This window comes from Dipteris shenzhenensis, chromosome 4 (assembly GCF_047967505.1).
Source record: "Dipteris shenzhenensis isolate YYH24624 ecotype China chromosome 4, Dip_SZ_1.0, whole genome shotgun sequence".
In the NCBI taxonomy this organism is placed as follows: Eukaryota; Viridiplantae; Streptophyta; class Polypodiopsida; order Gleicheniales; family Dipteridaceae; genus Dipteris; species Dipteris shenzhenensis.
In genome coordinates, this window is record NC_141599.1 from 16337782 (window position 1) to 16362419 (window position 24638).

General features: G+C 45.6%; 1 protein-coding gene across 1 annotated transcript; it reads right to left on the minus strand.

The window, feature by feature from the left end:
• Positions 1-23302: 23302 nt before the first annotated feature.
• Positions 23303-24401, minus strand: LOC147902517 (mitotic-spindle organizing protein 1-like). Its single transcript, XM_087373678.1, has one exon. It carries the CDS (start codon positions 24135-24137, stop codon positions 23934-23936), a length of 204 nt encoding a protein of 67 aa, XP_087229804.1. The 5' UTR covers positions 24138-24401; the 3' UTR covers positions 23303-23933.
• Between the last annotated feature and the right edge of the window lie 237 nt (positions 24402-24638).

The window sequence follows — 24638 nt, forward strand, 5'->3', positions numbered from 1 at the left end:
GCCCTTAAAGTTCAAATCCGAATAACAGAAAGCCATAAAAACTGAGAAACACGTGGCCAATGTATCACTTCTACTCAGATACTTGAGCATATTAATCTCCGACGACTTCTCAATTATGATTAGTGTCTTCCTTAATAAAATTCAAGAAAACAATCCACTATTGTCCTATAAACATAAGGAAAACTTTATCAACATAACAGAGATACTATCCTTAGACATTTGTAAACACTATTTCTTGGAGCCTTTTTTGTCTTCTTTCCTTGAGAGACTCTTCAAGTCTTCTCAAATGGAGTGATTTGCATATAAATTCCATACCAATACTTTTCCAAGTAATATGAACCTCTTCTTGGAATTTCTTTCAAAAGAACTTTCTTTGAAGAATTTCTCAAATTTCCATTCATTGCTTAAGTCTCCAAACACTTACCATACCTTAGGTGCAACTTACTGCTCCGTCCGAAAGCGTATATTACTTTTACGGATATTGTAAAGATGTGTCACTCTGGCTATATTAATCCATGAGAGACCATAAAGATTTCTGTTTATTCTATAAACAGGTCCCAATAACAGCATACTATAAGATGATTAAATCTTGACTTGGCTAACGATGACCAGATAAAAATATCGTCATGTAAAGAGCTAGTCCTCCTTGAGCATAGCATGCTCCATAGTAAGAAACAACTTGCTTTGAAATTAACTGAAAGAGCAAGCTTTACAGTTAATAGAACCACAAATCATATAAGGTCCAACTATGTATTTCTCAATGTCCATGAAAGATATCCATTCTCCTTTGCAATAGCAAGATTGTAAGCCCATATTCTTGACTAAATAGAAGAAACCGGTTTCTTAACAGAAACAATATAACTGGAATCCTCTAGAGCAGAATTTTGAAACTCAGCAAACACACCCTTTCATTGAGGTGGCCTTCCCTTAAAATAAGCGAGCTGCTTGAAACTTGGGTTTGGTAGAGGCTTTTGTAAAATGACAACCACATTATTTTCCAATGATTATACTGTAGTGTTGCTTAATGGATATCATTACCACAGATTTTCTTTGCAAAGATCTATCTACCAAGGTTGTCCTTTGGCCCTTTTGCTATTTGCAATAGCTATGAAACCGTTGTTATGCTAACTAGATTATAATCTAAATTCTAGTTTCTTGAAGGGACTTGCATTGCCTAATAGTTACGAAACCTTTGTTATGCCAACTGGATTATAATCTAAATTATAGTTTCTTGAAGGGACTTGCATTGTCTGATAGTTTCACTTTTTTTCTCAATTCTTTGTTGATGATAGCACAAGTTTGTTGTTAGGTACTGAAGAAAATATAAGGAATGCCCTTACAATATTTGATGAATTTGCAGGTGAATGAAGCCAAGACAACAGCTATTTGGCATTTCTGAAACAATCCGGAAGACAACACACTTCTCTTCCTTAGCACATCTTGATTACTTTGCAAATACCTCGTGCACTTCATAACAAACATCAGATCTTGTCGATCACAAGAATTAATCCCATAGCTCCATATATCTTGAGCATAAGAACATGAGTATATTTGCTTGGATTTTGTCTCATCAAGGAATTCTTCCAAAATCCATGGAAGCATAACATTGATAATAACCAAACCAAGTGTGTATTACTCTTTTTTCCCTGAAATAAACAAGGAAAACAACACACAAATATTCAAGACTTAGAGACCAAAAAAAAAACTATTAAATCAAATATACATAGCCTTTACTGGGAATCCCTCTTGAATAATGAATTTCCACATGTATCTGATCCTTTAATCGTTTTCTAGATTGTTGTGATCCTTGGGTTTCTAGTTCCTCAAAATCAACGTAGAAATTTCTCTCTAGAGTCAAATCTTAAAGTATTGAAATAACCGTCACACAAACAATCCCAAATATGGGTTGTTCACCCGCTTTTCTGTCCCTTCTTAACGGCTACAAGCCCTAGAAAAATTGAGCTTGCAAGTCGACTTTGAATAGAAAATTGATCTTCTGATTTGCAATCATTTTACTTACTAATCGCAAGGATTTGATGACACTGCTTGGGCTGCTTCAAATCAAGTGCAAAAAGCTCCCAATTTTCAGATTGTGAGTATGCAGGTCAAATCACAATCTAAGCAAGATTGTTTCGAAACTTTGAACTGATGCCAAAAGCATGGATTTCACCAGAATTCTAGGGCTTCCTGTAGACTCTATTCACTAATTTTAAGCAAGTTGAACTGATTCGCATCAATCTACAGCTTTCTTGGTTGGATCTTTTGCATTGAAAATCTTCCTTCTCTAAATCGCCATTGTCCTCCACTTTGGATCGTTGTCACCAAGGAAAGTGATGAGACTGAGCTTTGATATCACTGTAAACGGATCAAAAACCCTAAAATGAATGTGTAATCAGCCCAAAAACCCTAGAAATGAATCTCTTATGGTAGAAACACAGCCTGGATCCTTAATTTGCACAACAGATAATCACCAAGATAGATTTTGAATTTCATAGTAGATAACATGGAAACACAGCATCTGATAGCTTCATCTGACGAGAAGAAGCACCATATTTCTTCTGGAAAACAAAACAAACTGAGAGGGGGGGAGAAAGAATAGAGAACACACACACTAGAGCCCAAAAATAAGGGCTAGAGCCCCCGAAGGTCCTTATTGCAATAGAATAAACTTTGTAAAGCTGGCTTATAAAAGAGCATGAGGCTGAGTACAATACACTATGTTCTTGAGGGCACAAAGCCTCTCACTTTAGACACTTGGGCTCTAGAAAGCTAGGGCTTGCTTTTCTTTTTTATAAAATTGGCTCTTGGGCTTAAATTCTATTGGGTGCAGGAAGCAATGGAACGGGAGTGGAATGCGGGAAGCAAACAACAAGCTGGAGCTAAATGTAGTAGTACTCAAATGGATAAGATGAAAATACAAAGGGTGGCTTATATGGCCCCCAAGTCAACCAAAGAAGTCAACTCATAGAGTTGACCTGACCTACAAGGCTCATACCAAGGCTAAATGCTAACAAACCATGGTATGGCTGAAGTATCCTAAAAATATCTCAGGAATACCTAGAAACTACATCATGGTTGCACATATTCGTCCAAGAGGGATATAGCAACCTATGATATGTAAAGAGTGATCCCTCATGTAACAAAAGGAGCCAAGTGTAAAGCATGTTGAAATGCCTCAAACTTGGGCTGCGGTAAAGCTTTCATGAAAAGATCTGCCAAGTTGTCCTCGGTGGGAACACAGGACAACTAGATGTCTCCACCGGACAATTGCTCTCGAACATAATGATAGTGGACTTCAATGTGCTTTGTGTGCACATGAAACACTGGGTTTCTAGCAACCGCCAAAGCACTCTAGCTGTGGATGTAGATTGTAGTAGAGTCGGGAAGAATGATCTCAAGATCTGCAAAAGTAACTTGCGAAGCCAAACACACTCTAGTGTAGCTATGAAAGTAAGTCTATACTCAGCCTCACAACTGGATGTGGCAACTGTTGGCTTCTTCTAGCTGAACCAAGAGATGCATGAAACTCCAAGCATAAAACAGTTGCTGCTGTGCGACACCCTAGTGTCGTAAGATCCTGCCCAGTCGTCGCTGTCCGTGAATGCATGCAAAACAAGTGGGGCCTCTAAACCATAGAGTAAACCCAAATGTTGCGTGGCCTTCAAGTATTGAAAGACCCGCTTTACTACTTGCCAATGCTACATACTTGCATGTACCTGTTGAGCTGGGAAATGGCATACTAAAGATCAGCCCGAGTATGAAAAAGGTATATGAGGCAACCAATGGCCTGCTAATAAAGGGATGCATCAAATGACGGACTTCCATCCTCAGAGGAGAAAAGAAAGCTAGGCTCCAATGGAATAGAAACTCGCTTTCAATCCTCAAACTGGAAGCGATCAAGGAGTTGTCCAATATACTTGGACTGACGCATCATTATACCCCCCTCAACATATGCAAACTGTTGTCCAAATAATAGTGGAACCAGCCCATATCTGTCATGGCCAAAGACTGCTATAAATCATCCTTGAAATCTACAATTTGTGACACAAAAGCCCCAATCTCTAGAGCAAAATCACCTCAATGTCACTACAATGTGTGCAAAAGTGACATAAAAGAAGGTGAAAAGCTTCAAATCCAACTATTCCAAGCATATCTGAGTCAAGAGGGAGAGAAATCCATCCAGGTGGTGCTAGAGCAAGTTGGAGCACCTGGAGGAAGGCCCGAATGACTGAAAAGAGTCCAGATCTAACCAAAAAAAACACCAAAAATAGTTCAAAAAGGCTCGAAAGCAACTTCTGACAAGTTGTACAGACTTCTAGCAACATCATACACTTGTCCATACAGATCCATAGGGACAAAAAAATTTCGCTCAAAATGATGCGAGACAAGGTTGTTTGTATGCGAGAGACTCAAATTTTTCAAAAAACGTTAAAATCGAACCCCAAAAAGTCAAAAGACAGTCGGACTATTTTTCTGCTCAAAAAACAAATTTCTGGTGATGAAATGAGCTGGAGGAAAATGGCAGGTAGGAGCAATGGGAAGACAGGTAGGAGCAAGAGAACCTGCTCTGATACCACTCTTGGATGCAAGAAGCAATGCAACGAAAGTGGAGTACGAGAAGCAAACAACAAGATGGAGCAAAACATAGTACTGCTCAAATGGATAAGAGAAAAATACAAAGGTTGAATTATATGGCTCCAAAGTCAACCATATGGTTGACCAAAGAAGTCAACCGACCTACGAGGCTCATACCAAGGCTAAGTGCTAACAATTTCCCCAATTTTGGCACTAAATTTCGTTTTTTGCTCTAGTAGACCCTATTTAAATTGGGATGCTGCTTTCTTGGTGCTTTTGCTCTTGTGGGACTTGCTTTTTGGCACTTGCTGCTTAAAATTTAGGACTTTTTGTACTCTTCTAGGTCCTACGCATTCAATAAACAATATCCGACACTTTAACCCATTAGAAGTTAGACAAATGCATGCATTCTGATTCTAAGACTATTCCTAGTCCCTTGTGGGCATCCCCATAATTCTCTTAACCAATGCAAAGCAAAGAAAAATAAAACTCTTGCTAGTTAACCAAAGTCAAGTTTCTTTGATCAAAGTCAATCTAATAAAGATTTCTCTTTATTTATTGGGATAAATAACATTTCGTGACACAACCTACGTGGACTAGGAACAGCTCCGTCTCACACTCAATGATGCAAACCACACTTGAATACCTCACTCAAAAGATAGAGCATAAACAGCGTACACAAGAGAGAGAAAGAAAGAAAGAAAGTTTATTAAAGTCCTCGGAAGACCGATGGGTCTATGAGACTGTAAAATCTTGGTACAAACGAGCTATGAGGGTGGAGCTACTAAACGAGGATCCACACCAATGCAAAATGCAAAAAATGCGAAATGGTAGTATTAAATGGTAGTATTAAGTACTAAGTCCAACATAGTCATGTCTGTGGTCGACTACATATCAATCTCATCATCATCTTCCTCCACCAAATAGTGGACAAAACACGGCTCAAGGTGAGCACGAAGGACCAGCAAGGGCTAGACTGTAAACTGAGAACTCTTCGTGGGTCTTCTCTTGCTCTGCACTGCCTTGGATGGCTTCTGTGGCTGATGGAGAAGTGAGGGGGAAGAGGGGTATCTATAGGGGCCTGCAGCCCCTAGAGGTGGCCAACCTAGGGGCCGATTTTCTAAGGGCCTGGACGACATGCTCGTCGGCCCTCATGCTGTAACAACCAACCTTCCCTGCACAGCCTATATAAGGGGCTACCAGGGGGTTCAATAGACTTGTAGACCCTGCCCTTTGTGGCTTGCCACACAGCCCTCTATGCTGCTGTCCTACATCCCATAACCGTCCCTCATGATCCCTCCCCGACAGTCATATGCCCCCCCATCTCCTCCTCATACGGGGGCTCACAGGTGGGGGGACCTAGACTTCCAACACCCCCTCTCAATGACGCCACTGTGGGCCGATCTGTTGGAAAGGTCACCTCCCCATCTGCAAGCCCTCAAATGAGGAGAGCGTGGGGGAGGGAGACCTAGGGCAGGATGTGCCCAAAGAGAGATTACCTGGATGTGTGGATCTGGGACAGATCTAGAGCATTCATGGTTGGTGGGGTATCCCAAGGATAAAAGGCTGCATCAGGAGCAGCTCATGTGCAGGAAGATGGTGGGACACAGTGTCTTGGATCAGGCCTGGCATGAGGCACTCAGTGGACTGCAGCAGGACCCTATGGAAGACGCAATGACATCAGCAATGTACGGAACTGCACAGCGCTGTAGAAGGGCCTGGCAGAGGCGCTTGCATGACGGGGTCCTTGGCAAAGTATATGGGCAGGTCTATGGCCTGCAAGCAGGGCTGGCAGGTGGCAGGACAGCAGCAGCAAAGGGGCTGGACCCTGCATGGAACAAAGCGCCAGCAAAGGGCCCTAAATAGGGCTGGATACGCAGCCAACCAGCCAACCAACTGGTCGGTTGGTTAGGGCTGCTACAGACCAGCCAGTCGGCCCATTTAGGGCTGGCTGGTTGGTTGGTTCAAGGGGGCCTTGAGCCCTATAAAAGGAGAGGCTTGTGGCCTCATTTCATATCCAACATCCAGCAGAAAGTGGAGCAAACAGGAGCAGCCTGAAGGCATTCCCTTTGGCCTCATCTTGGAGGTAAAGGAGAGCTGAAGGAGTGCTGCAGACTGAGTTCCCTAAGGGCTGGGACCTTGGCTGTCTTCTAGGGCAGCAAGGTGTTGTGATCATCATACCTTCTGGAGCAGCCATTCACAAGCAGGTTGGAGCAGTGGAACAGGGACCTGTGTGCTGCAGACAAAGCTTGGCAAGGGCTGCCCACCTAGGCTGATTCACAGGCAGTAAGGTGGAGAAGAACATACTGGACGGAAAGTCTACAGACGCTCGAGGTGGAGCACGCGGGCTCGAGTCTAGAGATAGCCAGCAGATAGGAGAAGGACCTTGTGGAAAGATCAGAGGACCACATCATTGGTGGGACTCTGGATCTGTCTCTTTTGTATTGTGTCCATAGTTGTGGACGGAAATATATATTTTGGTGGTTTCTCTATCCGGTTGGTTCATTGTCTATTGATGAGTCTGCACACCTATTGTATGCACGTAAGTAAAGAAGTTTGTGATTCCACACCCACACCACACTGTGTGAGCTCCTGGGCATTACTATAAGTCTTCTACTGTGCGTACCCTCTGTTGGGTTATTTTCTAACATGGTATCAGAGCCCAAGTAGGAGGCTCACAGGTGTGGGAGCCTGAAGGCAGGGACCTTGCTGAAGGACGACCCTGATTCAGAAGCTCAAGGGAATCGACTTCCACGACTGGAGGATTGTGCCCTTGCGAGAAGGAGGGTGACTCAGGTTCGTCAGGTGCGTTTAAAGTTCGCAGTCCAAGTGATCTGGAGACGTACTTTTGTTGTAGACCTTGCCAAAGGAAGGACGGGTTGAAACAGACCCTCAGAGCATGGTGCCTGAAAGACTCCAGGTTGTTCACTCATTATGAGGGGGACGACTGGAAGATAGTGGAGGCTGGGTTGCTCGAATACAAAGGCAGGAATGTGACGGAAGGGGGTGGTGTCAGGAGGTGCTACCAGAGATGGACCTTTGTACCAGGATGGTGTGCGGAAGCGGAACTGGACCTGGTGGAGCAGGAGCCACTGGATGAAAGGCCAGGAAAAGATTTCGACATCGAAAAGTTCCAGAGGACTACAACTAGGGAGTTACTGGAGCATCTTCATCGACGTGTTGGCATTGGGCCGAGATGTGTCGGTGAGAGGGGGTGTTGGAAAGGTCACCTCCCCATTTGCAAGCCCCCAAATGAGGAGAGCGTGGGGGAGGGAGACCTAGGGCAGGATGTGCCCAAAGAGAGATTACCTGGATGTGTGGATCTGGGACAGATCTGGAGCATTCATGGTTGGTGGGGTATCCCAAGGATGAAAGGCTGCATCAGGAGCAGCTCATGTGCAGGAAGATGGTGGGGACACAGTGTCTTGGATCAGGCCTGGCATGAGGCACTTAGTGGACTGCAGCAGGACCCTATGGAAGGCGCGATGACATCAGCAATGTACGGAACTGCACAGCGCTGTAGAAGGGCCTGGCAGAGGCGCTTGCATGACGGGGTCCTTGGCAAAGTATATGGGCAGGTCTATGGCCTGCAAGCAGGGCTGGCAGGTGGCAGGACAGCAGCAGCAAAGGGGCTGGACCCTGCATGGAACAAAGCGCCAGCAAAGGGCCCTAAATAGGGCTGGATACGCAGCCAACCAGCCAACCAACTGGTCGGTTGGTTAGGGCTGCTACAGACCAGCCAGTCGGCCCATTTAGGGCTGGCTGGTCGGTTGGTTCAAGGGGGCCTTGAGCCCTATAAAAGGAGAGGCTTGTGGCCTCATTTCATATCCAACATCCAGCAGAAAGTGGAGCAAACAGGAGCAGCCTGAAGGCATTCCCTTTGGCCTCATCTTGGAGGTAAAGGAGAGTTGAAGGAGTGCTGCAGACTGAGTTCCCTAAGGGCTGGGACCTTGGCTGTCTTCTAGGGCAGCAAGGTGTTGTGATCATCATACCTTCTGGAGCAGCCATTCACAAGCAGGTTGGAGCAGTGGAACAGGGACCTGTTTGCTGCAGACAAAGCTTGGCAAGGGCTGCCCACCTAGGCTGATTCACGGGCAGTAAGGTGGAGAAGAACATACTGGATGGAAAGTCTACAAATGCTCGAGGTGGAGCACGCGGGCTCGAGTCTAGAGATAGCCAGCAGATAGGAGAAGGACCTTGTGGTAAGATCAGAGGACCACATCATTGGAGGGACTCTGGATCTATCTCTTTTGTATTGTGTCCATAGTTGTGGACGGAAATATATATTTTGGTGGTTTCTCTATCTGGTTGGTTCATTGTCTATTGATGAGTCTACACACCTATTGTATGCACATAAGTAAAGAAGTTTGTGATTCCACACCCACACCACACTTTGTGAGCTCCTGGGCATTACTATAAGTCTTCCGCTGTGCGTACCCTCTGTTGGGTTATTTTCTAACACGATCCCCATGCATCGAATGAGGTGTTTCATATGCTCCTGTCAAAGAGGCTTCGTGAATTCATCAGAAAGATTGTCGGCTGTCACAGGCATCCTCACCATGTCATGCTAGAATGCCACGTGAGTTGCCCAGTCAGCATTCAGCAACCACGTGGACTCACGTAGGCAGCCACGTCAACCGGTTGCCACATGGACTGTCACGCAAGTAACAGCCAGATCAGCAAACTGTAAAACAGGTGCGTCAGCAAGGTGCCACATCAGCGATGATGTCAGCAGCAGCAGGTCGGTGAACAAGAGCAGTCTTGTCGGTGGGCAGAAATATGCCTGGTCGGTCAAGGGGCCTATAAAAGCAGCCCCCTTGGCCTTCATTTCTCATCCCCATCTTAGGCCTTCCAAGCCCTTCAGTGCAGCAGTAGACCGGGCCCCTTGCAGCAAACCAACAGAGCGCCTCAGCCTCTACAGGGATCTAGTGAGGATTCACCTCCTCTAAGTAGTCTAGTTTCTTTCCAGTTTTATAGTTGAGGGTTTCAGCCCCTCCATACAATTGTATTCAGCCCTTCGGGCATTCATACATTCAGTTATATTATGTAACCAGCCTTCGGGAAATCCAAATGGAAGTGAACAGATAACAACCAACAAATACTCAATTTACAGCCACTTAGAACCTTCCATAGCAAATAAAATCAACTTAGAACAGAACACTCGAGAGCTAGATCGTCCCCGTCTTGCAATGGACACCAGATTGGCCCTAAACTTGATGCCCCTTTTGGTATTTCTTTATCTTTTATTCAGAAGGCTTGCAAATACAAGAATAGCACCGCAGTTCATCAGTCCACAGACAGCCAACTGAATGATCCCATCACATGCACTTCTGTCCTGCTATGCAATCATAGTATGCAATCATAGAAAAGGCATCCCAGTCTAGTGCAACATTCCATGGCTGCTCTTCTTCTGAATCTGGCTGAGGGTTCTAGCCTAGCAGCTCTGATACCCACTAGGGGAGTTCTGACAGGAGAGAAATCAGCCCAATCTGCCTTGGTAGCTCTGAATACCCGTCAAGGGAGTCCTAGCAGCACAGAGGCCAGTAAAACAACCACACCTAGCTGTTCCTGGCAAACAGAAAAGCCAGCTGCGCAAATCAAAAGAATCTGAAGGTTCTAATGAGTAGGAAAGCTCCCGGAAAGCAATCAACCGATTGGAAAGTTCGAGAAACCCTGGGAAAATCAGCAAGCATGGAAAAACGAAATTCCCTAGCAAGATCGCTAGCACCCTGGCAGGTAAAAATCAGCAAAAGCAACCCTGGAAAACCTGCTGGAAGAGAATCGCCAAGTCTGGAAGCAAATCGAGTTGCCTCGAAGCTCCAAACTGCCTAGAAAAGCGCGATTTTGATAGGCACTTGGCCTTGGAAGCTCCTAGAAGAAGTGTGAATCAGATTTGGGCCTCTGGGAATGCATGAACAGTAGGCATGCAGCAAGAACGAACTGATCTGGAAGCTCCTGGCACAAAAACGCAATTCGTTTTTTAGCTTCTGACAGCTCACCAACAGCAGACTGCCCTAGTAGTCAAAAATCAGCAAGACTGTGCGATAGAATAGCCCTGGAGCATTTTCCCAGCCTGTGACTTGCCTCTCCCTGTTCTTCCATGGTCTTGAAAACAGCCCTGAAAGCAAATTTTAACTTTTCTGCTTGCTTTAAAAGCCAGCTAGCCAAGCATGGCTCCTGGAGCTATTTTAGCGAAAGGGATTTTTACCCCTCTCTAAACTTCATTCCCTTGCCTTGGCCTATGGAATTAATTGCACTGAAGCGTCCTTTGAACTATTTCAATCAGTTGGAGGCTAGGGCAATCACTGTAAATTCCTAAAGCTTAGAAAGTCATGTCCTCATGACATATTCTCTCCCTCTGATTCTCACTCACATCCACAGCATCACTTTGTGTATTGAGTGCACCATTTGCAATTAGTCAGCAAGAGAGAGAGTGAGGATAGTCTATCTCCCGTTACATCGACGGCTGGATAGTACATCAGCTCCATGACGTCATCAATGAGGAGCTTGCATAGGAAGCAGTAATGTCCTCCAATCTGCTATGATCGTGCATGAAACACTAGGTCATTCATGATGGCTATGCAACTCTAGTTGTCGCACATGACAATTGTCACCTCCTCCTCAATCACATCCATATCCTCAAGTATCCACCTAAGCCACAACGCCTCACATGCTGCAGTGCACACAGCTCGGTACTCTACCTCTATAGAAGAAAGAGCAACTGAGGGCTGTTTCTTGCTCAAACAAGAGATGGCCCTTGATGCAAGGACAAAATAGTATCTTGATGTCGAACACCTAGTGTCGTTGTCACTTGCCCGATTTGAGTCGCACAATCTGCCCAACTCATTCCCTGTGGTGTATGTAATCGCGTATGTGCAAGTACCCTTCAGACACCTCAGCACCCGTAGACCTGCCTTCTAGTGATTGTCCATGGGTTTCGCAAAAAACTGACACAAGAGCCCAGCGACAGAGGCGATGTCCGGCCTGGTGTTGGTTAGATAAAGCAAACTACCCACCAATCGTCGATACCTAGCCAACCTCCGGTGTCACAACCTCCTTGCAGTCCTAACCGCTTCGGTATCTCCCGACAATACTTCTCCTGTGAGATGAAAAATGTTGTCATTCTTTTGCTTGACCTCAATCCCAAAGAAGTTCTGGAGAAATCCCAAGTCTATTATCTTGAACTCCTTCACGAGTAGCCTCTTGACTTAAGAGCTGTTCCTTATGTGGACACCTGTAAGGATTAGATCGTCCACGTATAGGATCAAAACCAGCCTTTGTCCCCCCTCTGAAAAGACATAGAGATTTGCATCCGATGGACTTCAATTCAACCCGATCTTTGAGAAGAACTCATCGATGTGGTGGTACCACGCTCTTGGGCCTATTTCAGCCCGTATAACACCTTCTTCAGTTTGCATACCTTTGAAGTGGACCCTGGGACCTCAAAACTAGGTGAGTGATCCACATATACCTCCTCCTCCAAGTTCCGTTCAACAAAATGTTGATTTGACATCCATCTGAAATATGGACCAACCCTGATGGGCAGCCAAAGCGATCACTATCCGAATACTGACCATACGGGCTGTAGGGACAAGGTCTCGTCAAAGTCAAGTCCCTTTGACTGAGCATAGCCTTTCACCACCAATCTGGCTTTAAATCTCCCATCAGACTTTGTACACCAACTTGGTACCAATTACCTTCTATTTGAAGGGTCTGTCCACCAAGTCCAAGGTGTCATTTTTCAAAATAGCATCCATCTCTACCTCCATGGCAACCTGCTACTATAGTGTATCTTTCGCCTCCTCAAAGGTCCTCGGTTCATCGATTTGAGCCACCATGGTGAAGTTGGCTAAGGGTGTAGACACATTGCGTTGAGACCATCGAACTCCAAAACTCGTCTCACGAATGTCCATGACCCGGTAAATTATCTTCATCGAAACTTGACTTCAAGGGTGGCTCTGTTGCATCTGGCTCTTCCTTTGGCTCCTTGAAATCTTCAATCTTCTCCACTTCTATAATGTTCAACTTGGGTGCGGGAACTCAAGAAACTTTAATGACCTCGAGAAGCCACTTCCCCAAACATCGAGTCCCTACTTATCAATATATGTTTCTTCACTGGGTCGAAGAGGGGGTACGGCTTGGATTCTCACTGTACCCGACGAAGACGCACTTCCGGCTCTTGGAATCCAATTTTAACCTGTCGTCCTTATGCACATGCATCAGAATCAAAATTCCTCAAGTGAGAGATAGTGGGCTTCTTAGCATAGTAACCTTCATACGGCATCATATCTACAAGGGACTTGGTCTTGGTCTTGTTGAGAAAGTGAACTGCAATGTTGACTGCTTCATACCAAATAAGCTTTTGAGAGATCCTTCCCTCTGATCAAGGTTAAACCCATCTCTGTAACTCTTTGGTGCTTTCACTCAGCAACCCCATTCTTCTAAGATGTGCAGGCACAAGTAAGCTGACGCATGATTCCATGGTTCTTGCTGAAAGTGTTGAACTCTGTGGAGGTGAACTCCCCCCCCTGTTGGAAATGGATAGGTCACCTCCCCGTTTGTAAGCCCCCATATGAGGAGAGCATTGGGGGTGAACCTGGGTTCTGAGAGATGGCTACCATGAGGGCAGGGATCAGACAAAGAAAAGAGAGGATAAGGGGCTGCCACATGGACCAGCATCAAGGTTGTCATGTGGGCAGCACTTCTAGGCATATACCTGGCTGTGTAGAGCAGCAAGACAGTGTGGAACAGAGGCGCAATGCCACGTGGCTGACCTGCAGATGGCGGGATGACATCAGCAATGTACAAATAGGCATCAGCAGCAGTAAGGAGCAGGGTACGGCTTGTATGGATCTGTTGGAGCAGAATCTAAGGGCTGGAACAGGCCTGAACAGATGCAGGACCAGCAGGACTACATGGGGGAAATGGAGGGGCAGAAAAGGGCTGCAATGGGCTGGCCCTGGGCCCCTTATATAGGGCATGGAGCCCGCCAATCAGGCGGACCAGTATGTCGGTGGTTAGGGTGTCAAGAGTGGCAGCGGAAGATGTAAGCAAACTGAAGCTACAGAATCACACAGAGAACACTAGAGACAACAAGATGTGCCACAAACAGATCTGCTGTAACTCAGCCCATAAACCAGGGCAGCAACTGTAATACAAGGAGTCCTGAACAGGATGAGAAACAGGAGCTGCAGAAGGGGCTGAACTGGAGCAGAGGAAAGGGGCACAAGGAGGCTGGAGCCTAGGAACGAGGAGGCTGGAGGAGCCTGGAGCGAGGAGGCTGGAGGAGCCTGGACCGAGGAGGCAGGAGCCTGAGGCGAGGAGGCTGGAGCCTAGGAACGAGGAGGCTGGAGAAGCCTGGAGCGAGGAGGCAGGAGACTGAGGCGAGGAGGCTGGAGGAGCCTGGAGCGAGGAGGCTGGAGGAGCCTGGAGCGAGGAGGCAGGAGCCTGAGGCGAGGAGGCTGGAGCCTGAGGCGAGGAGGCTGGAGCCTGAGGCTGGAGCGAGGAGGCTGGAGGAGCCTGGAGCGAGGAGGCACGAGCCTGAGGCGAGGAGGCTGCACCAGAAGATAATCAAAATGAGGAGGGGGAAGGCCCTTATGTAGGGGAGGCCAGGGTAGGTGGTCGGTCTAGTTGGCCTAGGCCGACCAGCTGGTCGGCCAGCCAACTGGGCCGACCAGCTGGTCGGCCAGGAGCTGGTCGGCCTGGTCTGTCCCCCGCTTCGGCCCTGTCTTGTGGGTGCCCCCTCTGAGTGTAGGAATAGCCTCCGACCAATGGAAAATAGTGTCAGATACAAGTGTGGAACCGGGAATGAAAGAACCTCACGAGGGGCGGGCACACCCACAAAGAAGCCCTCACTCAGAGCAGTGTGCACACAAGTACACTGTAGACAGGAGATGCATATAATGCTAACACCCCCTCTCAGCTCCTGTCGAAGAAGCAGGGAGCTGGGTGAGTTCGCAAGAAGCTGGTACTGTCGATAACGAGCCGGACTGTTGAAGGATGGTGAACGGGAGAGTCCCCCTCGAGAGTATGTTCCCGGTTGGGGCCATGTAAAGAAACAATCCAAGACTCGGAGTGTAGTGCAAATGAGGAAAGTTTGTCGGTGAAGAGAATCCGGTAGATGGAAACCTGTACGAGAGAGTAAATGGAGAAGAGAATGTCTGTCCCCCTCTGAAACTGCGACGATGTTATCCTTCCAGGTGTCATAGTTAGTACCATCAAACTTCTGAGTTTCGGAGAAGTGGAGAAGGATTGGGATCTGTATCTGGGTGTGGAGATCCGTACTTTTTAGACAGAACTCATGATTTCTTGAGTGGCTAAGGCCCCCCATGTGTTTCAATACCAAGCAGAGAACTATCGAACCCAAAGATCAAGAGCCAATAAGTTCTGCCAGGAACCCCTGAATAAAGTCGTACGGGTGAAGACGGGAGCCGACCCGATGTGCGATAAGGAAGGGGGGGAGAGGCTCTTGATGAAGCAGTAGGCTGCTATCGGGGTACAAGGGACAAAATTGCTGCTATCGATAGTCCGGGGTACAAGGGACAAAATTTAAAAAATATAAATTCACAAAACCCTCTTTCAAGATGCCGACTGGTGCCTGGCTTCGGGGTAGGATGGATGCCGACCAAAATTGGTGCACAAGAGGCACTGATGTACCTGGATTCAGGGGCAGGAGGAACAAAGACTGCTAACCAGCACAAGGATAAGGCAAAGGGCTGATCACAGAGGCAGGAGGAACATAGGCTGCCGACCAGCAAGAGAGATGCAGAGAAGAAATCACCCAGGTGTTGGTGGATGCTTCAGTAACCAAGAGGATGGGGAGCACCTAGTGCTCTGATACCATGTCAAGAGTGGCAGCGGAAGATGTAAGCAAACTGAAGCTACAGAATCACACAGAGAACACTAGAGACAACAAGATGTGCCACAAACAGATCTCCTGTAACTCAGCCCATAAACCAGGGCAGCAACTGTAATACAAGGAGTCCTGAACAGGATGAGAAACAGGAGCTGCAGAAGGGGCTGAACTGGAGCAGAGGAAAGGGGCACAAGGAGGCTGGAGCCTAGGAACGAGGAGGCTGGAGGAGCCTGGAGCGAGGATGCTGGAGCCTGGAGCGAGGAGGTAGGAGCCTGAGGCGAGGAGGCTGGAGCCTAGGAACGAGGAGGCTGGAGGAGCCTGGAGCGAGGAGGCAGGAGCCTGAGGCGAGGAGGCTGGAGGAGCCTGGAGCGAGGAGGCTGGAGGAGCCTGGAGCGAGGAGGCAGGAGCCTGAGGCGAGGAGGCTGCACCAGAAGATAATCAAAATGAGGAGGGGGAAGGCCCTTATGTAGGGGAGGCCAGGGTAGCTGGTCGGCCAGCCAACTGGGCCGACCAGCTGGTCGGCCAGGAGCTGGTCGGCCAGGAGTTGGTCGGCCTGGTCTGTCCCCCTCTGTCCCCCGCTTCGGCCCTGTCTCGTGGGTGCCCCCTCTGAGTGTAGGAATAGCCTCCGACCGATGGAAAATGGTGTCAGATACAAGTGTGGAACCGGGAATGAAAGAACCTCACGAGGGGCAGGCACACCCACAAAGAAGCCCTCACTCAGAGCAGTGTGCACACAAGTACACTGTAGACAGGAGATGCATATAATGCTAACATAGGGTTGGTCCAGCCAACCAAAGTTGGCCATGGGGAGTCAGTTTTACCCCTTGCTGTGTCGGCCATTTTGGAGAGCCCTTTGGGGCTATAAAAGAGGGCACTTGTGACCCCTTTACACATCACCTGGACCAGCCTTCCAAGGAGCAGCAAGGAGCAGTAGATCAGCAGCTTCTGGGCCTCATCCAGGAGGAGAGAAGGGGGCTGGAGAGATGCAGACTAAGCTTGAAGGAGGTCCCCCCCTAGGCTAAGGTTCTAGATAGCGAGGTGGAGGGATCCTTGGGACAGAGCGTCTACATATGCTCAGTGGAGCACGCGGGCTCAGGGATCCAGAGGTGCTAGGCATTTAGCAAAAGAACCTTTTGGTATTGTATCTTGTCCAATTTAAGGACGGACGGAAATATAAAGTGTTGCTTCTATATTTGTCTCTAAGCACAATCTATTTGCTAGTTTGCACATACACATGAATGTTGTGAAGTACACACACTTGATGAAGCATTGATTCCATAGTGAAACACTTCCGTGTGTAATTCCTGGGCAAATTATCAGTCTTAGCTGCAGAATACCCTCTGTGTGAGAGAGGTCACTTTTTCCACACACACCCCAACCCGATATCAATGCGGAATACTTTTAATCCTTCCATGTTTCCTTCTCTACCTCGGCCTTCCCTTCTCTAAATTTTTCAAATGCCTGAGCTTTCTTGGCCAAGCAGTATACCCAAGTCATCTCACTAAAGTCATCAACAAATAGAAAAGAATACCTTGAACCTGCGAACGAGTTTGTTGACATTGGTCCGCAAATGTCATAATGGACCAGCTCCAATGATCCCTTAGCCCTCCAAGCAAGCCTAGCTGACTTTATCTGTGCCCCTCCACCATCCTTGACTTTTGCATTTCTATCAGAGTGACTTAATTAACATGACCAAACCTTTCATGCCACAATTTTGAGTGCCCGTGGTCCCCATGTAAGACTAAGGCACGCAACCAGTATAAACCATTTTCCTCGACACCTTGTGCCACCATCTGTCCATTTTTTTTGGATGTGACGGTGACTTCTCCATTTTCGAAGAGTAACTAACATCTTATGCTTATCCATCTACCTCATGGAGAGCAGATTCTTGCAAAGATTTGGAACATATAGCACACTAGATTTACCATTTCTTCTCCCGCTGTGGTGATGAATGGAATACTACCTATACCCTTCACAGGGCATGTCCAGTGATCCCCCACACTCGCCTTCGAATCAAGATGGGTCCTCTCCATAGTCTTAAACCACTCTTTCATGTTGGACGTGTTTTGAGGCGCCGCTGTCCACGCACCAACCCTCCTTGTTGTCACTCGCTACGTGAGCGGAGCAGTGCTCTATGCACAAGAAGAGCTCTCATTGGCCGACTCTGTCATTGGCTCCTCCTTGCTTTACCCATCTAGATGTGGGGAATCACAGAGTCCGCCGTTGTCCCTACGATTAAAGCCAGGGCTTGCTTCAAGTTCATCTACATCTACCCGCTCAAGAATCCTCCCATGTTGTCTAACACATCCTACGGCTTTACCTCCGTTCCCATTGAAAGTTTCCACAGCTTCCGAGCCACAAGATGACTCCAAATCTTTACCTTCCAGATGGTATAATTGGTCCCATCCAGCTTCCCGGACTCTCCAAAGGTAGGGATAGTATAAGAAGGAACATGACTGGAGGAGGAGGTATGAAGAGCAGTGGCTGAAGATTCTGACTTCAACATGTCTGCTGCAATTTTCACACAGCAAAGAATCTCCAAATAGAACGTGCGGCAAGTAGAATAGAACTCTACAAACCTGATTCAAATTGGAGTTGCTTTCGAGTAGAAGAACTCCTTCCTTCGATGTGAGGGCATCAAGAGATAGGGAACCGTGCTCTAATACCATGTTGGAAATGAAGGAAAGAATCTCTCTTAACCTCACAACCTATGCAGAATAGGAGCAGCTCCATCTCACACTCAATGATACAGACCACACTTGAATACCTCACTCAAAAGATAGAGCATTAACAGCGTACACAAGAGTTATTCCTCCACCAAATAGTGGGCAAAACACAGCTCAAGGTGAGCACAAAAGAACTAGCAAGAGCTGGACTGTAAACTGAGAACTCTTAGTGGGTCTTCTCCTACTCCGTGCTGCCTTGGATGGGTTCTGTGGCTGATGGAGAAGTGAGGGGGGAAGAGGGGTATCTATAGGAGGCATGCAGCCCCTGGAGGTGGCCGACCTAGGAGTTGGTTTTCCAGGGGGCTGGCCGACCTGCCAATCGGCCCCTATGGTATCCCAACCGACCCTCCCTAGGGGGCCTATACAAGGGGCTGCCAGGGGGTTCAGTAGACCTGCTGCCCCTGCCCTTTGTGGCCTGCCACACAGCCCCCTATGATGCTGTCCTGCAACCCACATAACAGTCCCTCATGATCCATCCCCCTCACAATCATATGCCCCCCCCTTGTCCTCCTCATATGGGCGCTCACAGGTGGGGGACATTACTTCCAACAGTCATTGTGTAACCAGCCTTGAGCTGAGAGTTGAATGCAAGAGTTGAATTTGATTTAAGGTATTAGAAGTGTAGTATAACGTGGTAACTATACCGAATGCCAATGGTAAATGAATTGAGCTTTACTCAATTTTAAGCTGGTTTCCTAGAATAGATGTGAATATGATATCCTTACTCTAATATATGAAAGGAAGACGATAAAGAGACCCTTGGATGACACAGGCTGTGGAATCCATAAGTCAGACACACATGTCAATGTTATTGCTACATGACCCGATATTGGTCAATATATATATCTAGATGAATCCAAGAACATGCCCAAACTCATCCTCTAAAAACATAGTTTCAATCTCATGATAGTCACTCATAAAGTTGAAAACCCTAAACTCCATCATGCATAGGAGCGACAATGGGTGTAGAAGATAGTATAAACATATGCTCTCACACATATAAATCCACACACCCACACATACTTGAGCATTCATTTATACAAAGATATTCGTACTAAGTTTCTGCCGATACTCCAGAGGTGTGAAGGGCAGACTCAGTCATGACGAAGGCTAGCACTAAAGAAGAAGGCTAATAAAAAGGGAGTCCACAATCTCTTCATTCAATCTACAACTACTTGTGAAGGCTAAATGATTTCATTTTAGTCTCTCCTAGACGAGCATCTAAGTAAAAAAATGATTAGACAATCTTGTTGATAGGGCAACACACCACTTAAGATATAAAGACTTATTGCAATATCAGCAGACCGCAACATGGACAAAAAAAACTTCACAAGGGGAAATTTGCATGTCCGCTAATACAACAAAAGCATATATCTAGATAAATCCAGAAACATGTCCAAACTCATCCTCTAAAAACATAACATAGTAGTTTCACAAATAGATAGTGAAGCACCAAGAGTTAGTGCTAGCGAAAGATTCAAGTGGAAAAAGTATACAATTAAATTTGATTATTTATTCTATTAGAGTAGAATGTGCCTTCTAACTGATAACAAATGAGATGCCAAATGCTTTTCAAATGTCATGACAACCCAAGGAATTCAAGAGATTTATGTTCTTCTAAAGAGACATTTCTTCTCACCAAAAGTTAGCGTTAGTGAAAAACTCAGGTGGAAAAAGTATACAATTAAATATGATTATTATTCTAATAGAGTAGAATGTGCCTCCTAACTAATAAAAAATTGAGATGCCAAATGCTTTTTAAATGTCATGACAACCCAAGGAATTCAAGAGATTTATGTTCTTCTAAAGAGATAGTTCTTCTCAATACGTATGAGTATGGATGTCCAAAACTTTGTAATAAACTGCCGTAAGTGTCAAGTCAGTAAAGTAGAGCATCGTACTTTAAGCAACTTGCTTCATTCATTACAAATCCCGTCTAGCAAATCAAAAAGCATCTCCATGGCTTTTATGATTGATTTATATAAGACTCAAAAGAGACTTGTCTCTTTGTAGGTAATCATAGATAGGTCAGCCAAAAGGGCTCAAAGTTTCAAAACTCTTGTAAGAAAGATTGTTTTAGAAGGCGTTTTCAAGCTATAAGGGCTACCAAACAGTATGTTCGTATACCGGATAGCAAGTTTGATAGTCACTTTTTAAGTGTTGTCTTTCATAGGTAAGAAACTAAATTTAGTGCATGCACGTCTTCCTATCAGAAGTCAAAAATCTTGTTAGAAAGATTGTTCGTAGAAGGCATTTTCAAGTTATAAAGGCTATCAACCAATATGTTAGTATACAGGAGAGCAAGTTTGATAGTCACTTATGAAGTGCTGTCTTTCATAGGTAAGAAACCAAATTTCATGCATGCACATCTTCCTTTCAAAAGTCAAAAGGTCAAATAAAAAGAGTTGATCTAAATTTAAACACACATCACACGCTAGGAGCAGATATAAGTAGGAGGCAAACGAGTTGGGAAGACTGGCTTTCAATTCCAAAAGAGCATATTAAGTCAAAAGGAAGACAAATTAGGAAGAGTACCTTTCAATTCTAGAATCTGTCAATAACAATTCTAAACATCAGCACTTCACTGTCGTCCATCATGTTGATGTATCGATTACAGCCTAGATCACTAGTGCCAATAGGACTTGAGGAGGAAAGGGTCAAAGCTGCCAAATACTTCGTCAAAGATAGGAATCACATGATAACACATGCTAAAGATAGTGATAAAAGAATGGTGAGGATTATGTTACACTTGTTGGGATATCTCAAGGTGTATGCCTCAGGCACACCTTGGTTTCTATGTGTGAGTGCTAGAGGCACAGTTAGGTGCCCACAAGCACAGTTAGGTGGTGGAAAGCCACATAAGATGATTGAGAGAATCTAGGAGCAGATTGAGGAGATGATTGTGGAGCTCTGAAGTCATCAGTGATGTCAGTGAGCATGTATGAGGTGCCTACTTAAGGACCTCACTCTTCTTCATTCTACAAGCAAGTAATGCAAGTATTCTGAGTTTGTGTCCACTCTACTGTTTTCCTTCAGTTTTCCAACATGGTATCAGAGCCATTTGATCCCCCTTGAGCCCATTTCTGCCACATCATCATCTTCTTCTTCATCTTCTTCTTCTCCATTTTCCTCTTTCTTCCCAAAATCTTTGAGAGCTTGGTTCTCCACCTACAAACGACCATTGCCCAAACCCTCTGAGCTGGAAACTCCTCTAGTATGGGCGAACTTCCACCTACAAGCAATTGAAGAAAAAACGTCTGTGGTGGCTGCCATTCTCCAAACAGCGAATTTCTTCTGTTGCTCAATACTCCCTGCCTGCTCCGCCATTGCCTGAGCCCTCTTAGGAGTAGATGGGCGACCTCAAGACGAAGATTTTGAGCCATTTTTCAGGTCATTTGGTTCAGTAACGAGGGAGAAATCGTCAAAACTCAGGTTCAGCCTGTAGCAACTCTCCCGGGCAAAAGTGCACACCATTTCGTCCAACCTCTATGCTGGACCCTCTCTGGTATATGAGCTTTCTTTTGCTTCAGAAAGCCCTCTTTTCCTTGCTTTGAAGAGTGAGCTACAAGCCCTCCAAGTTCAGCTTTTCAGTTTTGACAGTTTTGGACAAGTTTTTGAAGATGATGCTACATAAAATGCTACTCTAGCATTTCTGGTTTTTTTTTGAAGCTTTCAATAACTTCAGTACAAGTGTGGCTTCAGTTTTGTTTTGAATTACTAGACCTGGTTTTGATTGGAAAGTATTTATTTCACCCACTTCTATGAAGCATGTAAGAAGAAGCATCATTGATTGAAATTTGGTCACAAGACTTTGCTACATTAAATGCTTATATTTTGAAGCATTTCAGTTGTTATTCTAAGCCCTGTAAGAGAGAAGACACTGCCCAATACCTGGGTTAGACCCTCTCATGGCTTGCTTATGCAAAATATGTGAAAAGCCAAAACATAAAGCAATGTCTTGTTATGCTACAAAGGATGAAAATGCCAATCTGACTTCCTTGTTGAAGATTGCCAAAACAATGGTTGCCAAAAAGGAAGCAACTTCAAAGACAGAAAATGCAAATCTACTTTCAGTTGATGAGCCTCCACAAGATGAGGCATCCTTTGAAGATTCATTTTAAAACATCTCTATGTATGCTCCAGATCTCTCTTTTTATGTCAAGGTACTCAGCCTGGATAGTCCTCCAAAATGAATGAAAATAAACTATTGTGTTTTGTGTGTTTTGTAAATACCTCTGGTCACCTTATGATGTAGGCCATGTGTATGTTTTGTTCCATGGTACCTCATGCAGACATTGTGTGCATGTACATGTAGGGGAGATAACCATTGGAAGGTCTTTCTGTATCCCTTTCTGTTTACCTTACACCCAAGGGAACCCTTGCTAGCATGAGAACCTAGCCATAGATTAATCCTTGACCACTATGAGATGGCATGAGAAACTATGAGACTAGATGTATCCTTAACATAGCCTGAGGCATTCCCTTGAGGGCGGGTTTGTTGGGATATCTCAAGGTGTATGCCTCAGGCACACCTTGGTTTCTATGTGTGAGTGCTAGAGGCACAGTTAGGTGCCCACAAGCACAGTTAGGTGGTGGAAAGCCACATAAGATGATTGAGAGAATCTAGGAGCAGATTGAGGAGATGATTGTGGAGCTCTGAAGTCATCAGTGATGTCAGTGAGCATGTATGAGGTGCCTACTTAAGGACCTCACTCTTCTTCATTCTACAAGCAAGTAATGCAAGTATTCTGAGTTTGTGTCCACTCTACTCTTTTCCTTCAGTTTTCCAACAACACTGCCCTGCAGCAGCCAGCTGCTACTCTGCTCCTGCATTATGCACTTCCACAACAGCCTCATCCCAAAGGCTTGCTGAATGTTGGGACCTGAGTTTACACTTGGTCCAAACCTCGAGTTACAAATAAGAATTTCCCTGCCTACATTTGCAATCATTCTAATACACAAATCCAAAGCGACACTCAAAATATAACTTTTGGAATATGCACCTATACCCTCACATTGCCCAAGGCGACAAACTACCTGCCCCCTTCGGTCAAAGTGTAAGCTTTGTTCAATTGCTTTGGACCAACTCTATGTATATTGACAACAACTGGCCATATGGAGCGAAGTATGAATACACCATTTCCATCCTCATCGAAGCTTGTTGCAAGCTATTGTAAGCTCTCCCTTCGTTCACAACAAATCATTGTACGAAAAAGGAGACAAATTGGCTTATGAAAGTAATATACAACGCCACATAGGGCTAAGGCATTATAAATGTCTACAAAACAAATAAGAACCTTCTCAACCGTCTAGCAACTAGGAATCCAAATACCTTTTCAAACTGGAACTATCACCTTACAAAAAAATCCGACATCTCAACCGACAAAACTCTGTAACCCTGATAAAGTGTTTCCTGCCACATTGCCACCATCTCACGACTAGGAATGCAAAGAAAAGATAGCATCGGAAAACATCAAGAGAATATGAGGAAAGAAGCCAAGTCCCTAGAAACAGCACGCATCACCATACTAGACACAATAGAACCCATAAAAAGAGTGCGCCTAAGATGGCTGAGGCGCCTCTGCGCGCGTTACTCTGCAAGATTGGAGAGTGCTCGAGTTTGATTTAAAAGTGCCAGTTTGAAGAGTGCTCCAGATCCAAAATCTGATATCTGTGCGGTACTAAAAGCCGAGGAGACCGAGTCGTTTCAAAATTGCAAGAGGAGAATGTCAAATCTGTGCGTCATTAAGGTAATGGTGTGAGATTAAAGCGCAACCTTAAGCTCGATTTGCTCGCAAGGCCGCGGCTTCCCTGCGCAGCTCCTTGACCACGGCAGAAAGAGCCTCCGGATTGACACCATGCTCGCATAAGGCGATGAGGACAGCGAGGGTCTGGCGATCGAGGCCTGTGTTGAGCAAATTGGACATGAGGTAGGCGAGATCAAGGGCTTCTCTGGCTTTCTGAACGCGAGCATCATCCATGTTTCTGCAACAAAATGTATGTATATTGTGAGTATGAGAGAACTCGCAAGAAAATGTATATATAAATGTGAGTATTACAGGACGCAGGAACTAACTAATGGGTGTTTGAGCACCTTGCACCCCCCAAGATTGCCAAGGTGCATTCAATGCACCACCATGGACGGGCATGGGCCCGCGGTTTAGCAATTTATATCGAGTTCGACGCTGAGAGAGCGCGTTCGATTTTCATGGCTAACTTCATTAATTTTGGTGACGTCGGGTGTGAAAGTAGGAGAAGAGAAGTTTTCGGGACATTGCAGCCAATTCCCTCCTTCGATCAAATATGTTCCTCACCTGCCACAAGAGCTGCATCACCAAAGTGCAAAAAGTCGTTCTCACGATAACCTCCTCAATTTATGGATATTATGTCATTACGTGGGGGAATGTCCTCTAAGAGGGCAAGTGTATATGTAATTCGCTCAAGTTTATCAGCACTGCATAGTGCTAGAGTGGAGGGTTTCT